General features: G+C 37.1%; 1 protein-coding gene across 13 annotated transcripts in view; it reads right to left on the bottom strand.

The window, feature by feature from the left end:
* The window catches only part of NFIB (nuclear factor I B), a 483,650-nt gene that overhangs the window by 107,149 nt on the left and 352,007 nt on the right, over positions 1-24,494 (bottom strand). For all 13 annotated transcript variants that reach the window (XM_025281515.3, XM_025281510.3, XM_025281512.3 and 10 more), the window contains one exon: positions 3,960-4,013. In XM_025281515.3, coding sequence (XP_025137300.1) covers positions 3,960-4,013 — 54 coding nt within the window. The remainder of the gene's footprint in view (positions 1-3,959; positions 4,014-24,494) is intronic.

Raw genomic sequence — 24,494 nt, 5'->3', positions numbered from 1 at the left:
GAGGGGCAAAGTTCAACTTTTAGATGGTCTTGTTTTTCTTGGAAAGCAACTACCCCAGGACTGGGCAACAGACTGAGATTGGGAACTCGAAAAGTTCATAGCCCAAGGAATATAGAGACACAAAATAATATAGCATATCAAAGTTCATTGCAAAAGAGTATAATCCAATCACACACCTTCTAAAAGTGAAAGTGGAGGTTTTAATCATTCAAAATAAATTAGGTCTGTGTCTAAGTTCCTTAATTAATGGTTTATTCTCTTTTGGTCCACAACAGTTGTTTGCTATAGTTGAGACAGGACTCTTGCAGTTCTATTGCTTAGAAGGAATTAATTTACTGTTCAAAAAGAAGCATCTAGATATAAACATATAACTTTTGACCCCAAAATAAATAAGAAAAATGTGAATCATACAAAAAATGAAGTAGTCTACTGTTTCTTAACCAAAATGATCCTGTCATGTCCTTGGATGAAGTCAGACTTTTGGGGCACCTTATCCCAGAAAAGATTATGGTGCCCATCCCCACTATGTAACAAAGAATAAACACAAAACATTAAATCACAAAATAGTAAGAGTATAAGGAAATACTACTAAGACTATTTAACTTATTCAAGTATTTCTTTAGTTCCATTTTTTTCCAGAAAGGATATAAGGTGACAAATTATTTGACATAAATAATGTTAAAAAATACATTATTTGTACTTTTAAATAATAAAAAATATTATTTTATTATTTAAAAAGAAACAGAAAGATAAAACATCTCTATTTTTTCTTGATAAAAAAACTATTTAAATGCATTTAAAAATAGTAAGTATCAAATATTCTTCCTCCCCCAAAATGTATAGCTTTTGTTCAAATACCTGTGACTAGTTTGCTTACTAAATACAAATCTCAAGAAGGCAACGCTAAACACTAGTTTTAGTTTAAAAAACTAAAAGCCTATCTATAGACTCCATACTACAGTATGACGAGCTTCAAGGTCACGTTTCGGAAGTTCTTCTGAATCAGCAAGGAACTGTCTCTATGTCAGACAGTCATGTCTGATGCTGGAGAAAATCCAAGCCAGAGGGATGCCGCATTTGTGGGAGACCCATGCACCTGTACTTATAGGAGGATTGGATGTGATCTCCACCTTCATGTCAACAGAGGGAAACAGATTTCAAAGAGACTTTGCCTTGAAAAGATCTTGAATGTTTGTCTCTTCCCAAGTTGTTATGCAATAAACACAGAAGAAGAAGGTGGCAATGTCCAGAGGTTGCTCATCTCCCAGTGGAAAACTAGCAGTGACAAGACAGTGTTCCCACTCAAGGCAATCTTTTTCAAAAGTTTACCTTCTCTTTGCTACAACAATACAAACAGCAAAGCGATATGACTGTTTCATTGCATATGGTAGTAAATTGAATTTGTCCGTAAAGATATGGACCCTTCTTCTTATACTAAATTTGAACTTTGGAGATTTCACACTTCAGCCAAAGCCAGAAAGCAGTTGAACAGAGGCTCCTAGAGATAAATTATGCTCTAAAAATACCAAACAGGCTTATATTTATGAAAAGAGCTTAGAATAATAAGAATAATTTATCCCTATTGATTGCAAAACAAAAATCTTAATAAGTTATGATTTTTTCACATTTCCAATTAGAAACTATTTAATATTCCTAGCGGCTTGATTTATTTCAAGGTATTACAGAACAAATTCTTACTTTTATCAAACAGAATTCCTTCATAATCTCTACTATTAGACAAAATATAATGATACACAAAGCAAGTTAAAATGACGAAGTGCTTTTCAATCATCAAAGAAAATTCTCATTTTATTCCATTTAATTTTGATATTTTATATGTTTTATTATATTCTATCCCTGAAAAAACTGGTAACCAATGTACAATTTACATGTACACAGTATTCAACTAATCATAGTATACAACATTCCAGTCTTAAGACATAGTTCTCAAAAGGCTGATTTCTAAGGAAAATTTAATAGGAAAAAAAATAGAGATGTTTCATCTTGATTGTTTCTGTTAGTCACATTCTATGGAAATAGATACATTAATAACTGCTACATTGACTGTAGCAAAGGAAAAATTTAAGCAAGCTTCTCAACAAATACTGAAAAATCAAATTCTGTCATTGCATAACTATTCTGAGATTATTCATTCAGCTCAAGCACAGAACATTTTTAAGTGAGCATGATTCTCTCTGTACATGTTCAGAAATGCATTTCAAACAATAACAGCTTTATTAATTTCAAACCAAGCTGTCATTCAAATGCAAAGAACATATCCTTTGTTTAGTCTGACTTACAATACTTATCAACTCTTTTTCTAGTAAAGGTTTCCCTCCTTCCCAGTTCTTTGGAAAATGAGTAACGAAGCTTTTAAAAAATGTTTGGATACAATTCACTTTTGGTTATCATGCTACACAGAGAAAATGTTAGTCAACTAAAGAGAAGAAATTTTAGTAAAGTTGAAGACACTGCAAGCTGATAAGTTTTCTCAACTTTAGAAAATTTCTAACAAAATGTATTATATTCTAAATGATTCACCTTTGTGGTTTCATCCACACAAAAAAATAAAATAATCAATTTAACTGGAAATTACATTTAAATTCTTTCAGTTTTTGAATGTTTTGTCATCAATTTGTAGTCATATTAAGTGATTTTGATGAAAGTAAAGAAAAATCAACTTAGTATACATTTTAATCTATAACTAGAGATTTTTTATCTTTGAAGGATATACTACTTTTGTCATATAATATGATCATGTACAATATAGAAGAAGTTAATATGTTGGTGAAAAAATTTTTCCTAAGATAAAAATGAACAAAATGTAGGCAAGGAAGAATCCTGCCTTCAGTCTTTCAGGAAGAAAATATGTATTGACTTTGCATCTTTGCTTACGTATTTACCTGCTATATCTTTCTAATATCATTTTAAAGCAAGACTGTTCTGACATATTTTCTTGTAGTTTTGAGGATTTTTCCGGTATTTCAATTTCAGATTAGCCAAGTATTATTATAGGAAGATCAAGAAATTAAGGACATAAAAGTAGGTCGACCTGTGAAAACTTTTATCATTACCTTTTATAAATCTGGGGTTTATTTTCAATGAAAAGACACATGAGATCCTTTTGGGACGTGGAGGGTATATGTGATTGATTTGAATTTTTTTTTCTTTTTTGCTTTTGTTTTCGTTACATTATTCTTAGAGCATTCTTTTACTAAAGTCAGAGGTACAATTAAAAATCTTATAAGATTACAATTTTAGAAATTCTTCTTTGCACTAGTTTTTACTTCATGAGAAAAGATACTACTCTTAAATCAACATCAAAATTCTATGTCTTCAAACTTAGGAAAAATAAAATCATAAAGACAGTATGATTTCTTATAAAAGTCATTTTTAGATCCGAAACAACTTCTGAAAACCAAGAGAGTATTGGGCATACATTACATGAAAGGAAAAGCCTGATTTTCATTATTTCCTGATTCTGAGAATTCTATTAAGAACCTTATGGAATAAAAACTCATTTGCAAAAATTCCTCATGAAGACATAATCAACTACCACCAGAGCCCACCTTTTAAAGTAATGAGATTTGATAAATTATAATGAGTGTGAAAATTTTTACTTTTTCTTGTGCATTTTAAAAGAAAGAAGGCTTTTTGGCTTTTCAAACAGCAATGCCTTTTAGCACCTGAAGGATACACAACTATAAAATGCATGCATATTCATTTTCAAAGAAACACCAACAAAAAGTAAAACATTAGTGATTAGGTACATACTGATGACGCCAATGTGGAGGCATTAGCCACTGTGAAGGGTCTGAATAGAATCACATCTTGTCCTGATCATACCTGCCCTCCAGAACCAAACAGGCAGCTGACCAATTAAGGGGTGTTTATCTATACAGTGGTACCTTTGTTCTCCAACAATGTCAGATTGCAAACGTCCTGGAACACATATTTACCTGGAGGATTCTTGGCAGGATCATTGTGGCTTGGACTTCCTGATTGTCCAGAATCTGTAAAGAAATCACAGAAAATGTTTTCTTTTTAATTTGTTTTGAAAGAATTTCACAATCCTCAGAAGGACTTAAAAAATTTTTTTAAGGTAGAACAATGAAGTCAAGTGTTTAAATAAAGCATACTTTCCTAAGCCTTTCAGCAGCAATATTTTATTTATTAAACTACATGAACATCTGTAGATACGTGTGTGTGTATATATATATATATATATATATTTCTTTGTCGAGAGAAAAAAAATGTAGAGATCTATAATATTCATGGGGTAGGGAAAGGCTTTTTTTAAAACAAACGGTCTGGCGACAATGCCACTGAAGGTGACTTGAAGGCTGGGCCTGTCAGGAGCAATATGAAACAAATCAGACACATTCCCTAAAAATGCAATTTGAGTGCAGTTAAACATGCTTTTTTTAAAAACCTGAAAGTGTTTTTATCCAATGAGTAAAAATACACAGAAACTAGAGTCCATTTTTCCAGGATTTCACGTGCATACATACATATCCACTCCAATAATCCCCCAACCTACTGGATCCAGGCCCAGATTTGACTGCATCCCATAATAGCAATCGATTTGCAAACACCAAGAAAAGCATAAATTACTAGGTAGAAACCAACATGGCTTTGTGGAAAGTAAATTGTTGGATCAATTTAATTTCCATCTGTGATAGACAGACAGACTCGGCAGATAAGGAGAAAGAGATCAATGCAGAACATCTGAATTTCCTATCCCACGTTATTCCTCATCAATGATACAGAAAGGGACATAGAAGCTACAGTACTGTTAGGAAACATGCCTCCCTAACTAATCTGACACTGTTGTGTTTGGCTCACTCCTCTTTCCTCTATGTCCCCTCTGCATTTATCTGTGTCATTTGTGCCATATTATTATACACTTACTTGTAAGTTGCTTTGTAATCTTCTTTTATTGGTTCTAGTGTTTAGTTTTGTCTCCCTAACTAAATTGCATGCTCCTAAGCAGAGGCAGAGATTCTGTCTACTTCTTTTGTGTCTTCCTCAATGTGCTGTTCACGGCTGTGAATGCACTGGGCTGGATGGCTCAGATTCAGCAAGCTTTCTTTGCTTGCCTAGGAAAGGCAATTTTGAACTTGATAGTGAATTTCAAGAAATGTGACAGGTGGCCACAGACAAAAGTCTCTTTCCCCAAACCTGGCCATTACACCTAAGACAGGGATCCAGTCTAATTTAAGCAGAAACATGCTGGTGTTTTTCAGCAGGGCTACTCTGCTCTTCCATTGAAGTTATTAACATACTGCAATTGCTGCTTCTACTATTAAATGCAAGGACACCCTTTTGACTTCCTTTTGTATAAAACTTGGTTATTTATTTCTGCCCTTTGCCTCATGCCTGCTAACTAGATTTAATGCTGAAATTAGAACTGTTTCCCTTCTTCCCATATCCTTACCTTTTTTCTTTTTCTTCTCCCTCCCCCCTTTTTTTTTCTGCCCTAGAACACTTTTTATAAAATCTTAGTAAATATATTTAATGATTCCCACATTATCCTCCAATTTATTTCTAATTTTCCCAAATGGAAAAGAAACCAGTTAAGGACAACTCCTGCAGTCTGAGTTCTGGCTAGAGTCGACTCCAGACAGTCAAAGAGAATAAGATTCTCTTCAAAAGGTTTGTCTCATCTCCCATGAATTCTATTAGTTTTTCTGGTTTTGAGGCAAGACTCAGTGACTTCTAACTTAGGAGATCAATCTTTCTCTTTCTCTCTGCCCATAAAAGATGGCACAATATTGGCTACTTTCCAGGCATGGAGTATGATAGCTACATTAAAAAAAAAAAAAAAAGATAAATTACACGATTTTGGTATAGCCCTCAGCTATTTCTGCCTCGAGTTCCTCTGACAAATGTCCCTCAGAATTGATACCACGTTCCAGCTTAAATTCTCAAGTGACTCTAACATTTTGAGAAGTTTCTACTTACATGGTGTACCCATTGACCAGGGCCTCCCCATGTTTCATGTTTAATAAAGCTACTTCACATTTATGGAAGTCTACTTCATAGAGTAGAACTCTTCACATTTATGAAAGTCTAGGTCTTCATCCCTCAAGGAGGTTAATGCCATCTTCATGACAACACAACAGGAGGCAGATTAAGGCTGTCCATCTGCAGGGCACAGGAGCTGTATGCTCCCGGTGAGCCTCAGCAGGTTTAGTTAAACCAGTTTCAGAACAGAACACAAAATTCTTTCCCAACATCTTGTTGCTGAAGTTTGGACCAGTAAAGAATTAAGGTCTCTTCCATTCCTAAGAAAGTATTCCGTTAGAACAATGACACACCCTGTTACCACAATAGCCCATTTGGAAAACTCTCTGCTGCAAATTACCCTTTTCCCCCATTTGCAACAACTGTAGACAACAGCTTCTTCAACTGAAAAAAAAAAAAAAAAATGAAATTTCTTAAAAAAAAAAAAAAAAACCACAAACATTTGAGGGAAAGCTGAAGGAGACCCTAAATTTGAATCATATACTTGGCTTTTAACAATGCCACTTTCTAAAATAATCTGGCATTTACCGACACACAATGACAGGTTTTTCCCTCATAGTCCAATGTCTGTGCCTTCTCGTGAAGTAAAATAGCATAAGTGGGATCCCCAAAACCCAGAAGAGGCCCCCTCAAGGAGTGAGCAGGAGAACACTTACTTCTCCAACAGTAAATTCTAACTCTAATCTATTCTTAACTCTTATGTCACCTCATATCGGTGGTCACTTAATTCCAACTGCTGGAAAAGGAAGTAACCAGGGAGTTGCAGTTGGCAGAGAAACCACAAATGAACTGTTATTGTGGTTAACTTCAGAGAAAGAATTACTCAGACCACATCTAAAACCCTTCCAATCCACCACCTAGGTCAAATTACTCTATACCCAAAGGTTTTCTTTAACTGCTTCCACCATTTGTTCAAGTTGTGTGTGCGAATGTGTGTGTACCCACACTTCACGTATTATAGTGAATCCCAGCTCTGTCCCTCAGTAGCAGTGTGATCCTATCACTTAACTCTTAGGGTCTTCATCTTTAACTATACTACTACTTAATTTACAGAATCACTGCAAAGCTTTTATTATGTAAGCATTAAGTACTGGTCAGATACCTCTTACACAATTAATTATGTAAAAGATATTATTAAACATAAAAAGGACACATTCAAAAAATGACTAATATTTTTAATGGACTTTCAGGAAGAAAGGGAGAAAAGGGATATGACTAAGTCTGTCCATCCCAGTGTAAGCATCTAAAATTGTCTGTGTTGAGTTAACTGAAGATGGGCAAGTGTGTGCCTCTTGAATTTCTCTGTAAATACCTTGGTTCCACTCTCCCGAAAAGGGAGGAAGGCACTGCTGCCATTTCGAGGCTCTCAGGGAGCTGTCATGCTCAAAAGTCAGGAGTGAAAATTACCTTCTGGAAGACTGAAGTCTCTGAAGAAGGAGGGTGGTCAGAATGGGGACTGTGAACTGACCAGCACACTGAGTCTTGAGACACTGATGCCGCGAAGAAAAAGAGGGGGAAAGGGCTCTTGAAGGCAGCAGACTCAAACCAGCCCTATCTCTCCTTTCACACTGTTTTCTCTTCCTTGATCTCAATCTGTATCTTTTACACTTCTTTGTCTCTTTCCGACTTGACAGAACGTAGGACTGAAATATATTTTGTATTACATATAAAACTCCTACTACTCAATCTTGGTGTCTTAAAAGTGTGAATTAAACACAATATATTTCTTCTAGGAAAAATAACAGTTAATGAAGCCATTTCTAAATTAATGCTTTTTAAACAATCAATTTCTCTTCCCCCAAATTGAAGATTTCAGGACTAAGAAAGGTTCTCATCTACACATGACACTTACAAACTTTCCTTCAATCCTCGTATCCACTCCTTTTTAAAAAGCAGCCAATCTTTCATGTTCTTCTACTATCTAAACCTCACCTAAGAAGTAACCAAGTTTCTCTAGTGACTCAACTTTGTGGAAAATCCTGGGATACTTAAGTGATCTAAATGACTTGTCCAAAGTTACGTGGCAACTATTAAAACATAAGTTCTTTACATGGGCCACCCATTAAGACACCCTGCCTCTTGAGTGGTTATGAAGCAATCTCATAATCAGGCAAAGCCAAATGACATTTCACTCAATTAAAGATTTCTGGGAACTTTACATTCCCCTAATCTCCCTCCTCCCCCATTATTTACCAATATATTCACAACCTTCTTCCGAAATTTCAAAGTCCTTAAAATCCCTACACATTTTTTCTAACTGAAATTGTAAATAATCATTACTCTCACTGATGTCCATACACTAATGCTTCAGAAAGAGGCCAGCTTTAAATATATTTAGCTTGGATTTTCATTGCTAAACAAAGGAAATTCTAGTGTTCTACTGATAATCTGGTGGAAGTCCAATAAAATGTTTGTTAAATATACAAGATAAATAAATAATGACCCATTAAATGTTTGTTACTGAGTACTAACTTTCTTAGGGGGGGGACGGCATGCAGAGGGCAGAGGTGGAAGGGGATGAACTCAGTTATCTGATGTGCTTGGATCATCTCAACTGTGAAAGATATTTTTGAAGGTCATTCACGTAAGCATCAATTAAATGAGAATCAATAAGGTTTATGGAGTACCTTCTGTATTCCAGTTACTAATGTTTGGAACATAATGAGTTCTCCATAATATGTATTAAATTTCCATTTAATTTTCATTATTGACCCTTAAAATATTGTTTCAAAAAGAAGATTATACACTCTACACATTCTAGAAGTTCAGAGGTTGCTAAGACAGAAATGCACAATTTTTTTTTAAATGCACACTATGACAAAGAGCTATGTGCTGTGCTGTGCTCAGCTGCTCAGTCGTGTCTGACTCTTTGTAGCCCGCCAGGCTCCTCTGTCCATGGGGATTCTCCAGGCAAGAACACTAGAGTGGGTTGCCATGCCCCGCTCCAGGATAGGAGCTATAAGTGAGTGTATATCAAGAGGAAATAATTGGTTCTTCCTATGACGGATAGGCAAGGACATGTCATAAAATATATCAGAGGGAGGTGACCTCAGGAACAGGGTCTTGAAAAATGAACCGATCTCACATCTTCCTAATACATATTCCTCTTTACTACCAAGGTAATCTCTTTAAAACCTAAAACTGCTTAAGCTTCTTCCCTGCTAAAATTTTACATGTATTTGCAATACATAAGAGAAAGAAACTTCAAAAACTTTAGGATGCCACTCAAGGCACTTTGATCCGGCCCCTACAGACACCTGGGTCACACATTAACCTTTCAGTTCCACGTGTGTCACACCTCCATTTGATGCCCCCGAGTCTCTGCACATGGTGTCTGTCTTTTTCCCCCCTAAATTCCTCCATGCTGAGGTCATTCCTTTCAGATTCTGAACTATATGAAGGCAGGGCTACTGCCCTGCTTAGCTTCATGGCCCTAAACTTTACTACAGTGTCTCACAGATGTGTTTGTCAAATGAGCAGAAAACAATTTGTCTATAAACCACAGAGGTGCACAAAGAAGAAAGACTAGGCCTGCTTCCTCAATGCAGAAACATCTAAAAATAAATGCTATAAATGAAATTATTTACAAAACAGAAAAAGACTCACAGACACAGAAAACAAACTTATGATTAAGGGATAAAGAGTAAGGGAGAGATAAATTAGGAGTTGGAATTAACAAATATACACTTTTATATATAAAATACATAACCAACAAGGACCTAATATATACCACAGAGAACTGTATTCAACATATTATAATAATCTACAATGGAAAAGAATCTGAGAAAAATATGTATATGTATAACTGAATCACTTTTCTGTATACCTGAAAAGTTGTAAATCAATTATACTTCAATTTAGAACAAATACTTTACAAATTATTCACAATAAAAAAAAAAGAGAAGAATCAAGCAGACAAATCTTTTGTAACAAGAAAGGAGGAGAGAGACACAATTCCCAGGGTGGGTCTCCCAGGCTACTGTAAGGTCTCAGTTCTCCCTTTAATTTTTGAAGAAATATTTGGAAATGGGAGGAGATAGATAGGAGGAAGTATTTTGAGCAGAAATTCATGCTTGGCTTTCTCCTACAAAAAGGAGGAGATATCTGTGGGGGGTTACAGGAAGCAAGAAGGAAGCCAAGAAGCTTTTGATGACCTTTCTATACAGGCTGTCTTTCTACCCCAAGGTGACGCTTGTTTTAGGAATTCATTTTATTCTCTGACACCATGACTTGAGTATCAACAGAAAACCACATTTGAGAAGCATTAATTTTATATATAATCATTCTGGTGCAAAGAAGCAATTGTACAAGGTACCCTGTCAGGTCCCTTCTGGCTCTAAAATTCTGTGACTGTCTAACAATATAGCTTTTATATCAAGGGATATCAGAAGAGTAAATGAAATCCACACTGTAACCTGTTAACCTACAGATAGCCTCCTGCTAGAACTAAAATTAGTCATCATGTGATAAAGGGCCCCTTTGTCATATTCCTCTGCTTTAAGCAGGTAAAGAAACAGCTCATTGTCAACTAAAGAATACCACAAAAGTTTTCTAAAGGCTTAGAACAGTCCCCTTCTTTTTCTCCCAAACATTAACTACCAACATACTAAAATAGAATATTTTTATAAATTACATATATAGTATGCCAGGAAGAACTTAAGAAAGAGAAAAGCCAATGTAAGAAACAAACAAAAACCTGAGGGAAGGGATACAAATCCATGTACTTTATAACGAGAAAACACAAAGTAAGACAAAAACCATCCATCTTTTACAAGGGCAGAGGAAAAAACTATTCTTCTCCTACAAACCTCTCTATCCCTTTGTAAACTGTCCTGCCTCCTTCTTGGGAGTTTACTTTCTATGAGCACTGATTTCCCTGGCATTTGTTGTTAGCTTGTGTAATCACAATTCTAAGTACACAATTTGCTGTCTTTTTTTCACCAGCACAATAAAAAATCTATATAGCTTCAGTTTTCATGGAGGGCTCTTTCATCAACTGGGATGACACAAAACTAGAGTTTTGCAATATTTCCTTTTTCTGCTCTTAAATGGTTATTAGAATAACATAAAGAACCTGTGAAAAATAAGTGCTTCCTTATCTCTCATAAGCACGGAAACATGCGGCAAAATGTTCATACTCTCCCTCGGTGCTTCAGTCTGTCCATTCTCAATAGGACATTCCATGATACAGCATCGAGTTCCCTGCAAAACTCGGGTAACCAGCCGTCCACGGGAAGTGGTCGTTAACTCCGTCACTTTGTTAATGGAGCCATTCACATATTTTTGCTGAGTCTGTATCCATTCCCCTAAACTCAGTACTGAGCAGGCAGAGACATTAGATCTCTCCCAACACTTTTGGCAGATGCAATATAATTCTTGGAATACAAGGCTTTTTACATATTTTCAATCATGCATTTTAATCTATATTATTTTCCATCTGAGGTCCCATACCTTCAGATCTCCTTTTGTATTGGTTAACATGGATTTTAAAATGTATCTTCAACGTAGCAAAACACAGAGATTAAAAAAAGGTTGCTATTAAAAAAAATTGCTATGCTGAGGCTCCTTACAGATAAAGTAACTTATTTAACCAAAGAAAAATATACAACAAGAGAGTAGATAGGTACTATCCCCTCTATTTCTTATCCTACACATTCCACTAGTTCTATTATTAAACTTTCTTTTAAAGAGTTACTTTCTCTTTCTGCTTAACAGGAGGATTAGGTTCAAAGCATCATATCTCAAGGATTAAAATAAGGATCTGTTTGAGTTCAAGACCAAAATTTGTTCACAAGTGATTAGCCAGGAAATATAGGGCACTGAAATTCAAGGTGGGAAAAAAATCACCTACCCATTTGAGAGGATATCTATTCATGCCAGGAGACTATTCACCAATGCAGATGGGATAACCCCTGCACAAGAAGTATGAGACCTGCCAACACGTCAGACCAGAGGTTTGCACTGCTTCATTAACCAGCACCAAAATCTCCCAAATGAAAGCAGGGATAATTGTATCTGACCTTTCTGGCCTAAGATTAAGTTCAGTGACTCTCTACTGATCCAGGGATTGAGTGAACCAAAGGTCACAACCAGGATCATCTAAACTTCTTGATTGCAAAGACTTTAGTTTATAGAATGTAAAGATACTATACTGGTCATTGTCAAGATTGCTAACTTTCTACAGTGTGTTTTCAATTAAGTAAATAAAATGCGGTAATTAAATCAAGATTGTGTAATATGTTTTTGATTTGTAATCTCATTTAAATTAATTAACTGACTCAATCCTTGTTTCGGTTTTAAACCATCCTAGTTAGGGAAAGAGTCCCTGGGAGAAATCCAGTTTTCTATCTTTAAAAACAAGGAAAAGCAATCTGGCATACTTTAAAACTGGAAAAAAAAAAAATAGATGCACCAGCAAAATATAAATACAGAGGCAAGGGTGTTAGTGTAGAAGAAGGAGGAGTTTTATGGCATGGTTTTGACTAAAAAAAAAAAGATCTCACACTAGAGAGAAATAAACCAAAACATTATTTATTCAAAACATTTCTTTTCCAATTTTATGAAGATTGCATGTTTGTTGGAAGCAAAGCATTTCCAGCTGTATTTTAAGTTTCTGAGGAGAGTTGTAAGATTTATAATCTTTCATAAATGCTGCCCATATCTTATAATATTAGAAGAACACGCCACTGCGTACTTTAGAAAACAATTTGCCAATGCACTCTGCCACATGAAAACAATGAAGCCCTTTCCAAAACCCCACCAGATCCAGGAGGAAAAGATGAGATGAATGTTCTGTCTTTCCCATCTGGGAAACATTGTGGATTTCAGCTATTCTATGTAATATCCTTTTTTTTTGGAAACCACGAAACCTGCATTTTATAGCAAGGTATGTAGTGCAAAGAGAATGCTGGTGAAATATGAATCTGAAAATGAAAACCAGAATGTCATCAGACTCAAGAGCATAATTGTGGAGGCAAATTGAAAAATCAATGCAAAATTTCAACATAAACCAAATGCAACATTTGTGATCCTATTGGTCTGAAATGTTCTCTTAAAAGGAAACCAGGGCGAAAAACAAATGCTCTTACCATCAATGTCCTGAACAGCACTGGTTACTCTGCCTGGCACAGTAATTCATTATATGCTTTCTTTTTTCCTGGGGTCTTTATGCATTATTCTAAGTCCTACACATAGCACACTCTGGGTACATGTGGCCCATCCGTGCTATATCATTTCCTGTTGTTGTTGTCTAGTTGCTAAGTCGTGTCCGACTCTTTGCGACCCCATGGACTGTAGCCTGCCAGGCTCCTCTGTCTGTAGGATTTCCCAGGCAAGGATACTGTATTGGGTTGCCATTTCTTCCTCCGGGGGATCTTCCCCACCCAGGGATCAAATCCCCCTCTCCTGCATCTCCTGCACTGGCAGGGGGATTCTCTACTACTGAGCCACCTGGGAAGCCCTATATCATTTCTTGTATTTCTCCCAAACTTAATACAGTATTGTTTATCTAGATTAAAACCAGACATAAGACTTTCTAATATTTTGCTGGCAATCTTTCTTCTCAGGGAACAGGACATGTTTTCTCATAACTGTTTGAAGAATCAGACTCCTGGGTTCTACTCAGTAACCACCAATACCTGTGCTTTGACCCTAAGCAAACCACTTCATGCCTGAATCACTTTGCATCTTGCCCAATCACTTAAAACTGAATTTAAAAAAGGTAAGAGCTTTTTAGCCTTAATCATTTTCAACAGGAATGAGGGAAAAAATTAACTTTATACAACACTGACAATATGCATAAATATTTGTGCAGAAATGCCTTTTTTTAATATACTTTAAAGTTTAATTTCCCACACTCACCCCCCCACCCCAAAAATAGCACCTAGCTAGTTGTGCTCTGTTTTCACTCTATACTTCCCCTTGAAAACACTAACAACACAGGTAAAGTTCTGTGTTAGTGTTCAGGTCTCCTGCTGGAGTGTAAAATCATGGAGTCAAGATCCACATTAGCCTTATTCACTGCCTGGCATACAGTAGATGTCCAATCAGTATGTGATGAAAAAAGGACCACTCTTCACAGTGAACCGGACCTTGATGGCTGATAGCTCTTAAAATACTTTTCATCTTTCTCAAATTATAATTGGCAGTCGTCAGTCATAATTTTTACTTGTTTGGTTATTATCTACATATATAGTGTATTTTTTAGTGTCTGCAAACTCTCCACAAATACAAGCAAACGATGCAATGACCAGAGAGTCATATTCTTATTTTTTCCCATGCTCATTTTATCACTGGCATATGTTCTTAAAAAGAAATGTTTAACTTCAACAGATTTCTCCATCGTTGAAGGTAAAATATAATTTGCCCAATCATTAAAATGTTTATACTCATTACACAAGTTTAGAGAAAAGAAATCAGTGGGTTTTTTTTAACATACCCTACTAGTTGTATGTCATCAATAAGTCATCCTTGCTTTATTATTAAATCATGGCTTTTAACACTATGATGATGTAAAAATAAACTTATATGTTTAATCAAAGGTGCATAATAATTAGCAGAGTAATAGAGTAAGACAAAGATGATATACTTTCTACCAAGGTACAGTAGATTTGTACATCAGACATTCATACTACTTTTTATAAAATAACTTTATCATAATATTGGAGGAAGAAAAATCAGAGAATTCACTTGATGAAACAGGAAGCTTGCTGATGTGGCAGATAATGGTATTAAATGTCCTAACAGTCCTTGATAAGTGGTTCAAAGAACTTACATCCCCTTCTTTTCAGACAAAAGTTAATTTATCAGGAATAAAACTGCTTGAATAATACCATCATGTGAACTAACATTTTTCTTAAAGGATAAAATGAGGAAACAGATGAGGAGTACTTCCTCCTGCAAATGAAAACTGTGCATGAGAGGAAAGCAACTAAATTTTTTTGATAAAATAAAAGCCAAAAAATGCCCAATGAATATATTTTCCTTCTTTTTTTCAAGACAAGAAGAGAACCATTCTAATAAGTGGAATAATATGTATGAAAGAACTCTGAAAAGTTTATAACCCAACAGAAATATGATTTGTTATAATTTTATGGGGCAATATTACTTCAAATGATCTTTTTAAGAGGAAAGCTAAAAATGCAGGTAAATTTAACCAAGAATAATAAAAAGCCTATTACAGCAGCCTACCATGGAATCCACTATTCATTACTACAGTTACTTAGAAAATGAGAAAAAATGATGAGCATGCCCATGTGCTTAATCAATTTAAAGAGGGGAATCAGGAGGATAAGGACACAGAGCTGTTGACCATGTGCTCAAAATTCCTTCCATTTTGTCATTTTACTCAGTTTATCTTTAATGGAGATTCAAATGGACTCCTTATGATTCAAAAATCTCTAAGCTAAAGAATATGGAAAAGAACAAGTTTCTGCATAATGTCCCATCCATATGTCTTAGGCCTATATGGTATCAAACCTATGTAATTTTATACATCAAATGCCTTCCAGATGTGACAAAATTTTAGCACAGACCAACATCAAGTTTTTCACTGGAGCCTCATCTCCCATGCTCACAAAGATTACTTTCTCTGCACATAACACATGGCTAATGTTCAATTTTCCAAATTGATTATTATGCTGCCATTTCAAAACTGACATTGCCATCCAATCAAAAAACAAATTACAAACTCTGCCACATACCCAAACCTCCAAGAAGCAAAAATCACAAAAGAACCGAGAAACCACATCATTATCTTCAAGTTGTAGACACTGCTTGATTCCAGGCGGAGTTGAACTTTTCCTAGGCCATCCTTAATATCTCCAAAAGATGGAAAGGGAGAAGGTGCCTATAATTTTTTGTGAGAGCTACTAAATGGCATGGGAACAATTGAGCCTGTCACCTGTTGTTTTGGGTTTTAAAGACTGGCTCTAATTAGAAAAGATCAAATACTTCCTGACATTTACAGTATGTTAACATTTGAAAATTAACCAACAAGATCATTCATAGAGAATTTTCAAAAGTATCTAACAATAACACTATGATGAAAAGATACAAGCTAAATTTTCCAGTAGGATAAAAAAAAATTTAGTTAACTCAATGCCAGTAAGAAAACCTAGTATGATAAGGCTTTGGATAATATCCTGCAAACTTAATCCCTCTCACAAGATCAATGCTTTGAACTCACCTCAATTCCATCCCCCGACCCCACCTCCAAAATCAGAATCGCCATGTAATGGTAATGCGTCCTTGGAGACATCCCTCCCTCTGTTCCTGCAAATTACATTTCCCAGCTCTGTTAGCAACTGGCTTCAAGTTAGAGGCATTGGTGGGAGCTGGGAAATGCAGAGAGTGGGAAGAAAGTAGAAGGGGAGGTATCTCTTTCCTTCTGTCTGTTTTAACAAGTAACTCCAAGCAATGGCTGTCTCATTTGTTTTCTAGCTTTCACAGTGTGGGTCGCTCTCTCTGTGGTCTCCAAGGACTCTGGCAATACCACACCTTCCCTTTATCCCTCCAGCCTTAGTTGCAGTAGTGCGCTCGTACAGATGCGAATGTCTGGGTTGCCTCTGCCATCTGGCTTTTCACCTATTCTAACATCATTATGGGAGAAGGCAATGGCACCCCACTCCAGTACTCTTGCCTGGAAAATCCCATGGACGGAGGAGCCTGGTAGGCTGTAGTTCATGGGGTCGCTAAGAGACGCACATGACTGAGCGACTTCACTTTCACTTTTCACTTTCCTGCATTGGAGAAGGAAATGGCAACCCACTCCAGTGTTTTTGCCTGGAGAATCCCAGGGACGGGGGAGCCTGGTGGGCTGCCGTCTATGGGATCACACAGAGTCGGACACAACTGAAGTGACTTAGCAGTAACATCATTATAACTGGTCTCCCCTATCTTATTCTTTCTAGTGGACTCTGGTTGGAGCCGTATTATTCTGGATTCTGATACATGTGTTTTTTGACATATTCATTACTTTAAAATAGATGTCAGGTAATGGAGTCATCAGTATTGGATTAAATATAATATCATTTAGAATATTAATACATTTCAGGTATTTGTTAGGATTCTCATTTTTAAAAGTGACAAAGTACTGTCACTTTTCAGTACCACATACGAAATGCTATACTCCAGTCTTTTATAATGCACGATATTAACACATAAAGATAATCAACATTAAAAAAGATTAATTTAACTAAGTCGACTTTCAATGCCAAGCTCTAAATCCATCTCTTCCAGGAGATCTGATATTCCCACCCACCCATCCAGGTCCCATCCAGGTGTACCATCTCAGAGTTAGTCTTCCTCTTACCATCTCAGAGTTAGTCTTTCTATCTAACTTTTAACAAATAACGTGATAACTGGGTTTTTCTTTGTGTATGTGACTTTCCTATAAACATGACTGTCCTTGACTAGATCAACTTATAAGCCTCATTATTTTTATAGAACATTGTACATTTATTTCTGTCTCATGACACAAACAACTCTGACTTGCTTATCAATTATCTGAATAGCAAAGAGTATCATGTGGAGATAATGAAAAAGTTGCCTTAACTACAGACCGACATATATTGACATAAGAAATATATACTTGAATGGTGGCTCAGAAGGTAAAGAATCCACCTGCAATGCAGGAGACCAAAGTTCGATCCCTGGGTTGGGAAGATCCCCTGGAGAAGGAAATGGCAACCCCCTCCAGTATTCTTGCCTGGAGAATTCCATGGGCAGAGGAGCCTGATGGGCTACAGTTCAGGGGGTTGCAAAGAGTTGAACATGACTGAGCAACTAACACTTTCACTCTCATACTTAAAAGGAGAAATAACTGCAACTGCTTTCTCCCTCACTGGACATCCAGCCTTTTCACATCAGTCATAAAATAAGAACATGCACAACTACTTTCTTCAATCAGGACTGCATATTCTAGGAGGCTTTACTGGAACACTCCGCAAATAGGAGAAAACAAAAATGGTTATGTTTGTATGCACAGGGAAGTATATGCATACTTCTCACAATATCAAAGTATCAAACTCACAGTATCAAAACTTTGCAATCATAAAGGCAAACAGTATGAATATGCTTGATATGTTACAGAGTGTTACATAACACCCCACTAGAGGGACATTATTATAGAAAGCATTAATCCACATTAATGTTGTTGCCGACTTATAACCCACGTTGCCGACTTCTGATGGAACTATGAACAGGATGACACGGGCACTTGGTGGGCACGCTCAGCTGCCAGCACTGCCCTGTAATACCGTGTCCTTCTATTTCCTCTCAACCACTCTGAACGCTCCCACGCCTCCCCACCAAAATTTGACTTTCATGTTTCTCCTGTTTTAATTAATTCTTTTGTTTAATAACTTGGAATACAGTTGCTTTACACTGTTACGTTAGCTCCTGCTGTACAGCAAAGTGAGTCAGCCCTACGAATCCACATGCCCCTGTTTTTTGGATTTTCTTTCCACTGAGGTCACCACAGAGCACTGAGCAGAGGTACCTGTGCTATACAGTAGGCGCTCATTTATTTTCCTGTTTCTTAAACATTATAGTCCTGGTTTGTGGTAGTTACCACCAAACATCATATGGAGAGTTCATCAGCTGAAAATCATTGTTTATTACATAAACCTGAGCCTGAAATCTATTTAGTCAATCTTTGTCATTCGAGGCGAAATTTGTAAATTTAATTCAGTAAATTTTATTGAAAAAAAGAAAATGAGTTATAGTCTAAATAGGCATATAATGAGCATGAAATAAGCTGGATAATAAATTCTACTTTTTCATTTTCCTATCCCTTCCCTTTATTTCAAATGAGAAAATTCTAGTACAATGAATAAGCCAAAAGACAACCTCCATAACATGACAGTAGACATACTGCACAGACATTGAAAACTACAAGAATAATGTTGAGACCACGAGCTAGAAACAGTCCTTGAAATTCTCTGGAAACATGGATGAGAGGCAGGAAGCCTAATGCTGCCTAATGCCAAATATAACTGAATCTAAATATCCTGGAATGTGAAGTCAAGTGGGCCTTAGAAAGTATCACTACGAACAAAGCTAGTGGAGGTGATGGAATTCCAGTTGAGCTATTTCAAATCCTGAAAGATGATGCTGTGAAAGTGCTGCACTCAATATGCCAGCAAATTTGGAAAACTCAGCAGTGGCCACAGGACTGGAAAAGGTCCGTTTTCATTCCAATCCCAAAGAAAGGCAATGCCAAAGAATGCTCAAACTACTGCACAATTGCACACATCTCACATTCTGGTAAAGTAATGCTCAAAATTCTCCAAGCCAGGCTTCAGCAATACATGAACCGTGAACTTCCTGATGTTCAAGCTGGTTTTAGAAAAGGCAGAGGAACCAGAGATCAAATTGTCAACATCTGCTGGATCATGGAAAAAGCAAGAGAGTTCCAGAAAAACATCTATTTCTGCTTTATTGACTATGCCAAACCCTTTTGACTGTGTGGATCACAATAAACTGTGGAAAATTCTGAAAGAGATGGGAATACCAGACCACCTGACCTGCCTCTTGAAAAACCTGTATGCAGGTCAGGAAGCATCAGTTAGAACTGGACATGCAACAAGAGACTGGTTCCAAATAGGAAAAGGAGTACGTCAAGGCTGTATATTGTCACCCTGCTTATTTAACTTATATGCAGAGTACATCATGAGAAATGCTGGACTGGAAGAAACACAAGCTGGAATCAAGATTGCTGGGAGAAATATCAATAACCTCAGATATGCAGATGACACCACCCTTATGGCAGAAAGTGAAGAGGAACTAAAAAGCCTCTTGATGAAAGTGAAAGTAGAGAGTGAAAAAGTTAGCTTAAAGCTCAACATTCACAAAACAAAGATCATGGCATCCGGTCCCATCACTTCATGGGAAATAGATGGGGAAACAGTGGAAACAGTGGCAGACTTTTATTTTGGGGGGCTCCAAAATCACTGCAGATGGTGACTGCAGCCATGAAATTAAAAGACTCTTACTCCTTGGAAGGAAAGTTATGACCAACCTAGATAGCATATTCAAAAGCAGAGACATTACTTTGCCAACAAAGGTCCATCTAGTCAAGGCTATGGTTTTTCCAGGGGTCATGTATGGATGTGAGAGTTGGACTGTGAAGAAGGCTGAGCGCCAAAGAATTGATGCTTTTGAACTGTGGTGTTGGAGAAGACTCTTGAGAGTCCCTTGGACTGCAAGGAGATCCAACCAGTCCATTCTGAAGGAGATCAGCCCTGGGATTTCTTTGGAGGTAATGATGCTGAACCTGAAACTCCAGTACTTTGGCCACCTCATGCAAAGAGTTGACTCATTGGAAAAGACTCTGATGCTGGGAGGGATTGTGGGCAGGAGGAGAAGGGGACGACAGAGGATGAGATGGCTGGATGGCATCACTGACTGGATGGGCATGAGTCTGAGTGAACTCCGGGAGTTGGCGATGGACAGGGAGGCCTGGCGTGCTGCGATTCATGGGGTCACAAAGAGTCGGACACGACTGAGCGACTGAACTGAACTGGACTGAAATGTTAAACAGTTTTTTAAAATTAATTTATTTTTTATTGAAGGATAATTGCTTTACAGAATTTTACTGTTTTCCATCAAACCTCAACACAAATCAGCCATAGGTGTGTGTGTGTGTGTGTGTGTGTGTGTGTGTGTATATATATATATATATCCCCTCCCTTTGGGAATTCCCTCCCATCTCCCTCCCCATCTCACCCCTCTAGGTTGATACACAGCCCCTGTTTGACTTTCCTGAGCCATACAGCAAATTTCCATTGGCTATCTATTTTACATATGGTAATATAAGTTTCCATGTTACTGTTTCCATACATCTCATCCTCTCCTCCCCTCTCCCCATGTCCATAAATCTTTTTTCTATGTCTGTTTCTGCATTGTTGCCCTATAAGTAAGTTTTTCTTTTCTTTTTTTTACTACGTAGTATTCTGTAGTTAAACTTTCATTGTAAGTTGCAATCCAAAAAAAGAAAAAATTATCCCCAATTTTTCCAATATACTCTATATGTGGATTCTGTGATTTAAGAATCATCACATAGGAATCTATAACTCAGAGCCAAGATAAAACAAATGAAATTGAACTGACCACATTATGCCAAGCAGATAACTGAAATTATGACAGATGTACTAATAATTGTACAGGTGTAAAGAGCTGCCCTCCTACCAATGGGCTGATAGAGCAAGAAGAACTAATCTCCACCTTCAAACAATGTATCTGAAGATCTGATTGGAAGCCAATAAACAGAAAATCTCCATCCACTTACAAATGTCACAGCAGATATAATGGAACAAAATAACATGGAAATAGTTTATAAGGAAACAATTTTTTAATACTGGAAGGGGGCTGTGTCACCTCAATCCAGCATGTGTGTGTTCTTTCTCTCTCTCTCATGGAAAGAGTAAATCTCTCAGTGTGACATCCTCTAAGTTCCTTTATAATGTGCTACACCTGACCCTGGAGAAGGCAATGGCACCCCACTCCAATACCCTTGCCTGGAAAATCCCATGGACGGAGGAGCCTGGTGGGCTGCAGTCCATGGGGTTGCTAAGAGTTGGACACAACTGAGCGACTTCACTTTTCACTTTCATGCATTTGAGAAGGAAATGGCAACCCACTCCAGTGTTCTTGCCTGGAGAATCCCAGGGACAGGGGAGCCTGGTGGGCTGCCATCTGTGGGGTTGCACAGAGTCAGACACAACTGAAGCGACTTAGCAGCAGCAGCAGCAACACCTGACCCGGATGGAAATCTTCAGCCTTGGCATGTCAGTTGGGAATGCTACTAAGGAACCAGAGTGCTAACTGTGGTGTTTCTCTACCCAAGACTTGAACTGAAACTACTGATTTACTTTACTGGACCATTCAACTCCCAGAAGAAGAGGACTTTTGCTACAACTAACCTAAGCAAAACTAAAACCAACTAACAAAGACAGACAGCAAGGTTGAAACCAACTTACCAAGACAAGACAGCAAAGCTCTGTTGTCTACCTGAGAGCAGCACAAGCCCCTCTCCCTCCCGTGACACCGGTAAAGAAATGAAAGAAAGAAAGAAAGAGGGCTTAAAAGAAAATGATGCCTGTCATTTTACATCTTGTTGACAAAATATCCAATTTCTTACCAAACTGTATATTTAGGGAATACTTTAATAAAGTAAAAATGGGATTTAAAAGAAGTCTAGCTAATTTTGCAAGGATGTGAAATAGAGAAATACTTTCTAAGAAAATGATAATTTCTGGACTTTGCTTGACAATGTAAACTATAACAATGAGAAGACTTCATTGGGCTGCTGCCTCATTGGTTGAACTTTATTTTCTATTCCCCTGTTCACATGGATTCATTTTCAGCTTAACATTCATTAAGCATTAAGACACAACAGGAAGTGTAATGATGACGAGATAGTCTCAAGGCCATTACTCTTCCCATGAGATGCACAGGGAGGATCTATGATAAAGAAGAGATGACTTCATTTATGTGGGTTAGAGGGAAGAACTCAGAACTTACTCTAGAACTTTGAAAATCAAAGAGAGAGCTTCAAAACATCACATATTTGTATTATGCCTAACTTCTCATTTTTCCCATTAGAAGGCAAGGTCTGATAACTGGGGGATGTTTCTGAGTTTTTAGCTCCTGGTTGGGAAAAGAAAATCCTGTTCACAGGAGGAAATCCTACCACTCCTGACCCTCCCCAATACCAGTACAGAGGACACTTATAAAGCTACACCAAAATATGCCACTTTAATCACTAGGCAAACAATAATAATTAAGAACATCACATTAATTGTCTCTTTCCCAGAGGGTGTGTCCTCCAAGGCTCTTTGAAATCAGATCGAAAGATGAGTAGCAATTTGAAATTAGATTAGAAGATGAGTAGCAATTTTACGGAGAAGGCATTGGCACCCCACTCCAGTACTCTTGCCTGGAAAATCCCATAAGATGGAGGGGCCTGGTGGGCTGCCATCTATTGGGTCGCACAGAGTCAGACATGACTAAAGCGACTTAGCAGCAGCAGCAGCAGCAATTTTACTCCCAAATCTCCAATTCCCATTAAAATATAGGGCTGAAATTCCTTAGACCCACCCTCAGAACTATAGAATCTATGAGTAAAAACTCTAAGAAAAGTCAGAACACTCAGATCAGCTCTTCGTTAGGTGGTTTATCCAACCGTAGAAATTTTCATCATTGGCTTCTTAACTGATTCTAAGTTTGCTATCAATCCCACGGAACTTAGGCAGTTTAAGAATTTGTGAAGAGCTATAAAATGTTTAAGTGCATAATTTAATTCAGAATTACAGATGTAAGTTTTCATTAGTCTTTCACTGATGATGGAGATGAATGATAATTTGGGCCCGGTCAACCAAGAATTTGTAAAAACCCATGTCACATGAGTTGGAACAGCTAGCTATTGATAGTGAGGCTCTTTCTTACCTTCCACTTGTACTAAGTGATAAAGATAGCAACAATGCCTTACAATTTTCAAAGCACTTTCACCTACATTGTTATGCAATCTGAAAAGAGGTTTTCTTTATTCTCAATCTTTCCAATGGCCAGGAAAGACTGTAGCTTGATAACTTGCAGAGTAACAGGAAACCTGAATTCTTCTTTGCACGCCCTACTGACTTTTTTTGTGACCTCTGGGATGTTACTTACCCTCTCTTCGCCTCAATCACCTATTTCAAACAAACTATAATAAAACTTTTTTATCCTAGTCCACTGGGTATTACAACAATGAATTTGATAGGATGTCTCCAAAGTACTTTGATCTCTATGGGGAAAGCTGCCACAAAAATAAAGACATTGTTGTGATTATTCTAATTGAGTTATTTGCAAATGGAGCTTCTTGATGGAGCCCAGCCTTCAGATATAGAAAAGAAAATTCTGCCAGTCCTCTGGGGTGCAATTGCCTCTTGGCAATTATACCCAGAACCACATTTCCTTATTACTGTTATAAAAGACTATGGTTTAAGGGGAAGCAAAGGGGAAGTTTAAGAAAAAATATGCTGTTTCTTTTCAATGGAGGATGGTGAAGTTGCAAATTTGGAATCCAAGGCTATGGGCAAACTCTCACAGAACATGTGTTCCACATTAGTGGAGTGATTGTCAGTCATGTCAAAAAAGCAGAGGTGTCCCTGAGGCTACAGCTTTTCAGCAAATTTTGGAAACAGTTTAGGGGGAAGAAAAAGGCAAAATTACAAAGGTAACCTGGGCATAACTCTAGGAATGCTATAAAAAAATGACCAAAAAAAAGGTTCAAGGCTATCCTTACCAAAAGAGATAGCATATCAGAAGATACAGGAAAACTAAACAGAGCTTACTTAGTAAGGAAATGCTATGGACAATTTCACATGAAAAGCCAAAAGAGAATACTGGGGTTACGTTGAACTTCCCTTGAATCTACAGGCAGAACACTTGGTGTTCCCTTGATTAAATGACAACAGCCGTGAGAA

The sequence above is a fragment of the Bubalus bubalis genome, chromosome 3 (assembly GCF_019923935.1).
Source record: "Bubalus bubalis isolate 160015118507 breed Murrah chromosome 3, NDDB_SH_1, whole genome shotgun sequence".
Lineage (NCBI taxonomy): Eukaryota > Metazoa > Chordata > Mammalia > Artiodactyla > Bovidae > Bubalus > Bubalus bubalis.
Note: the sequence above shows the minus strand (reverse complement) of the source record. Positions and strands in the feature narration are given on the sequence as shown.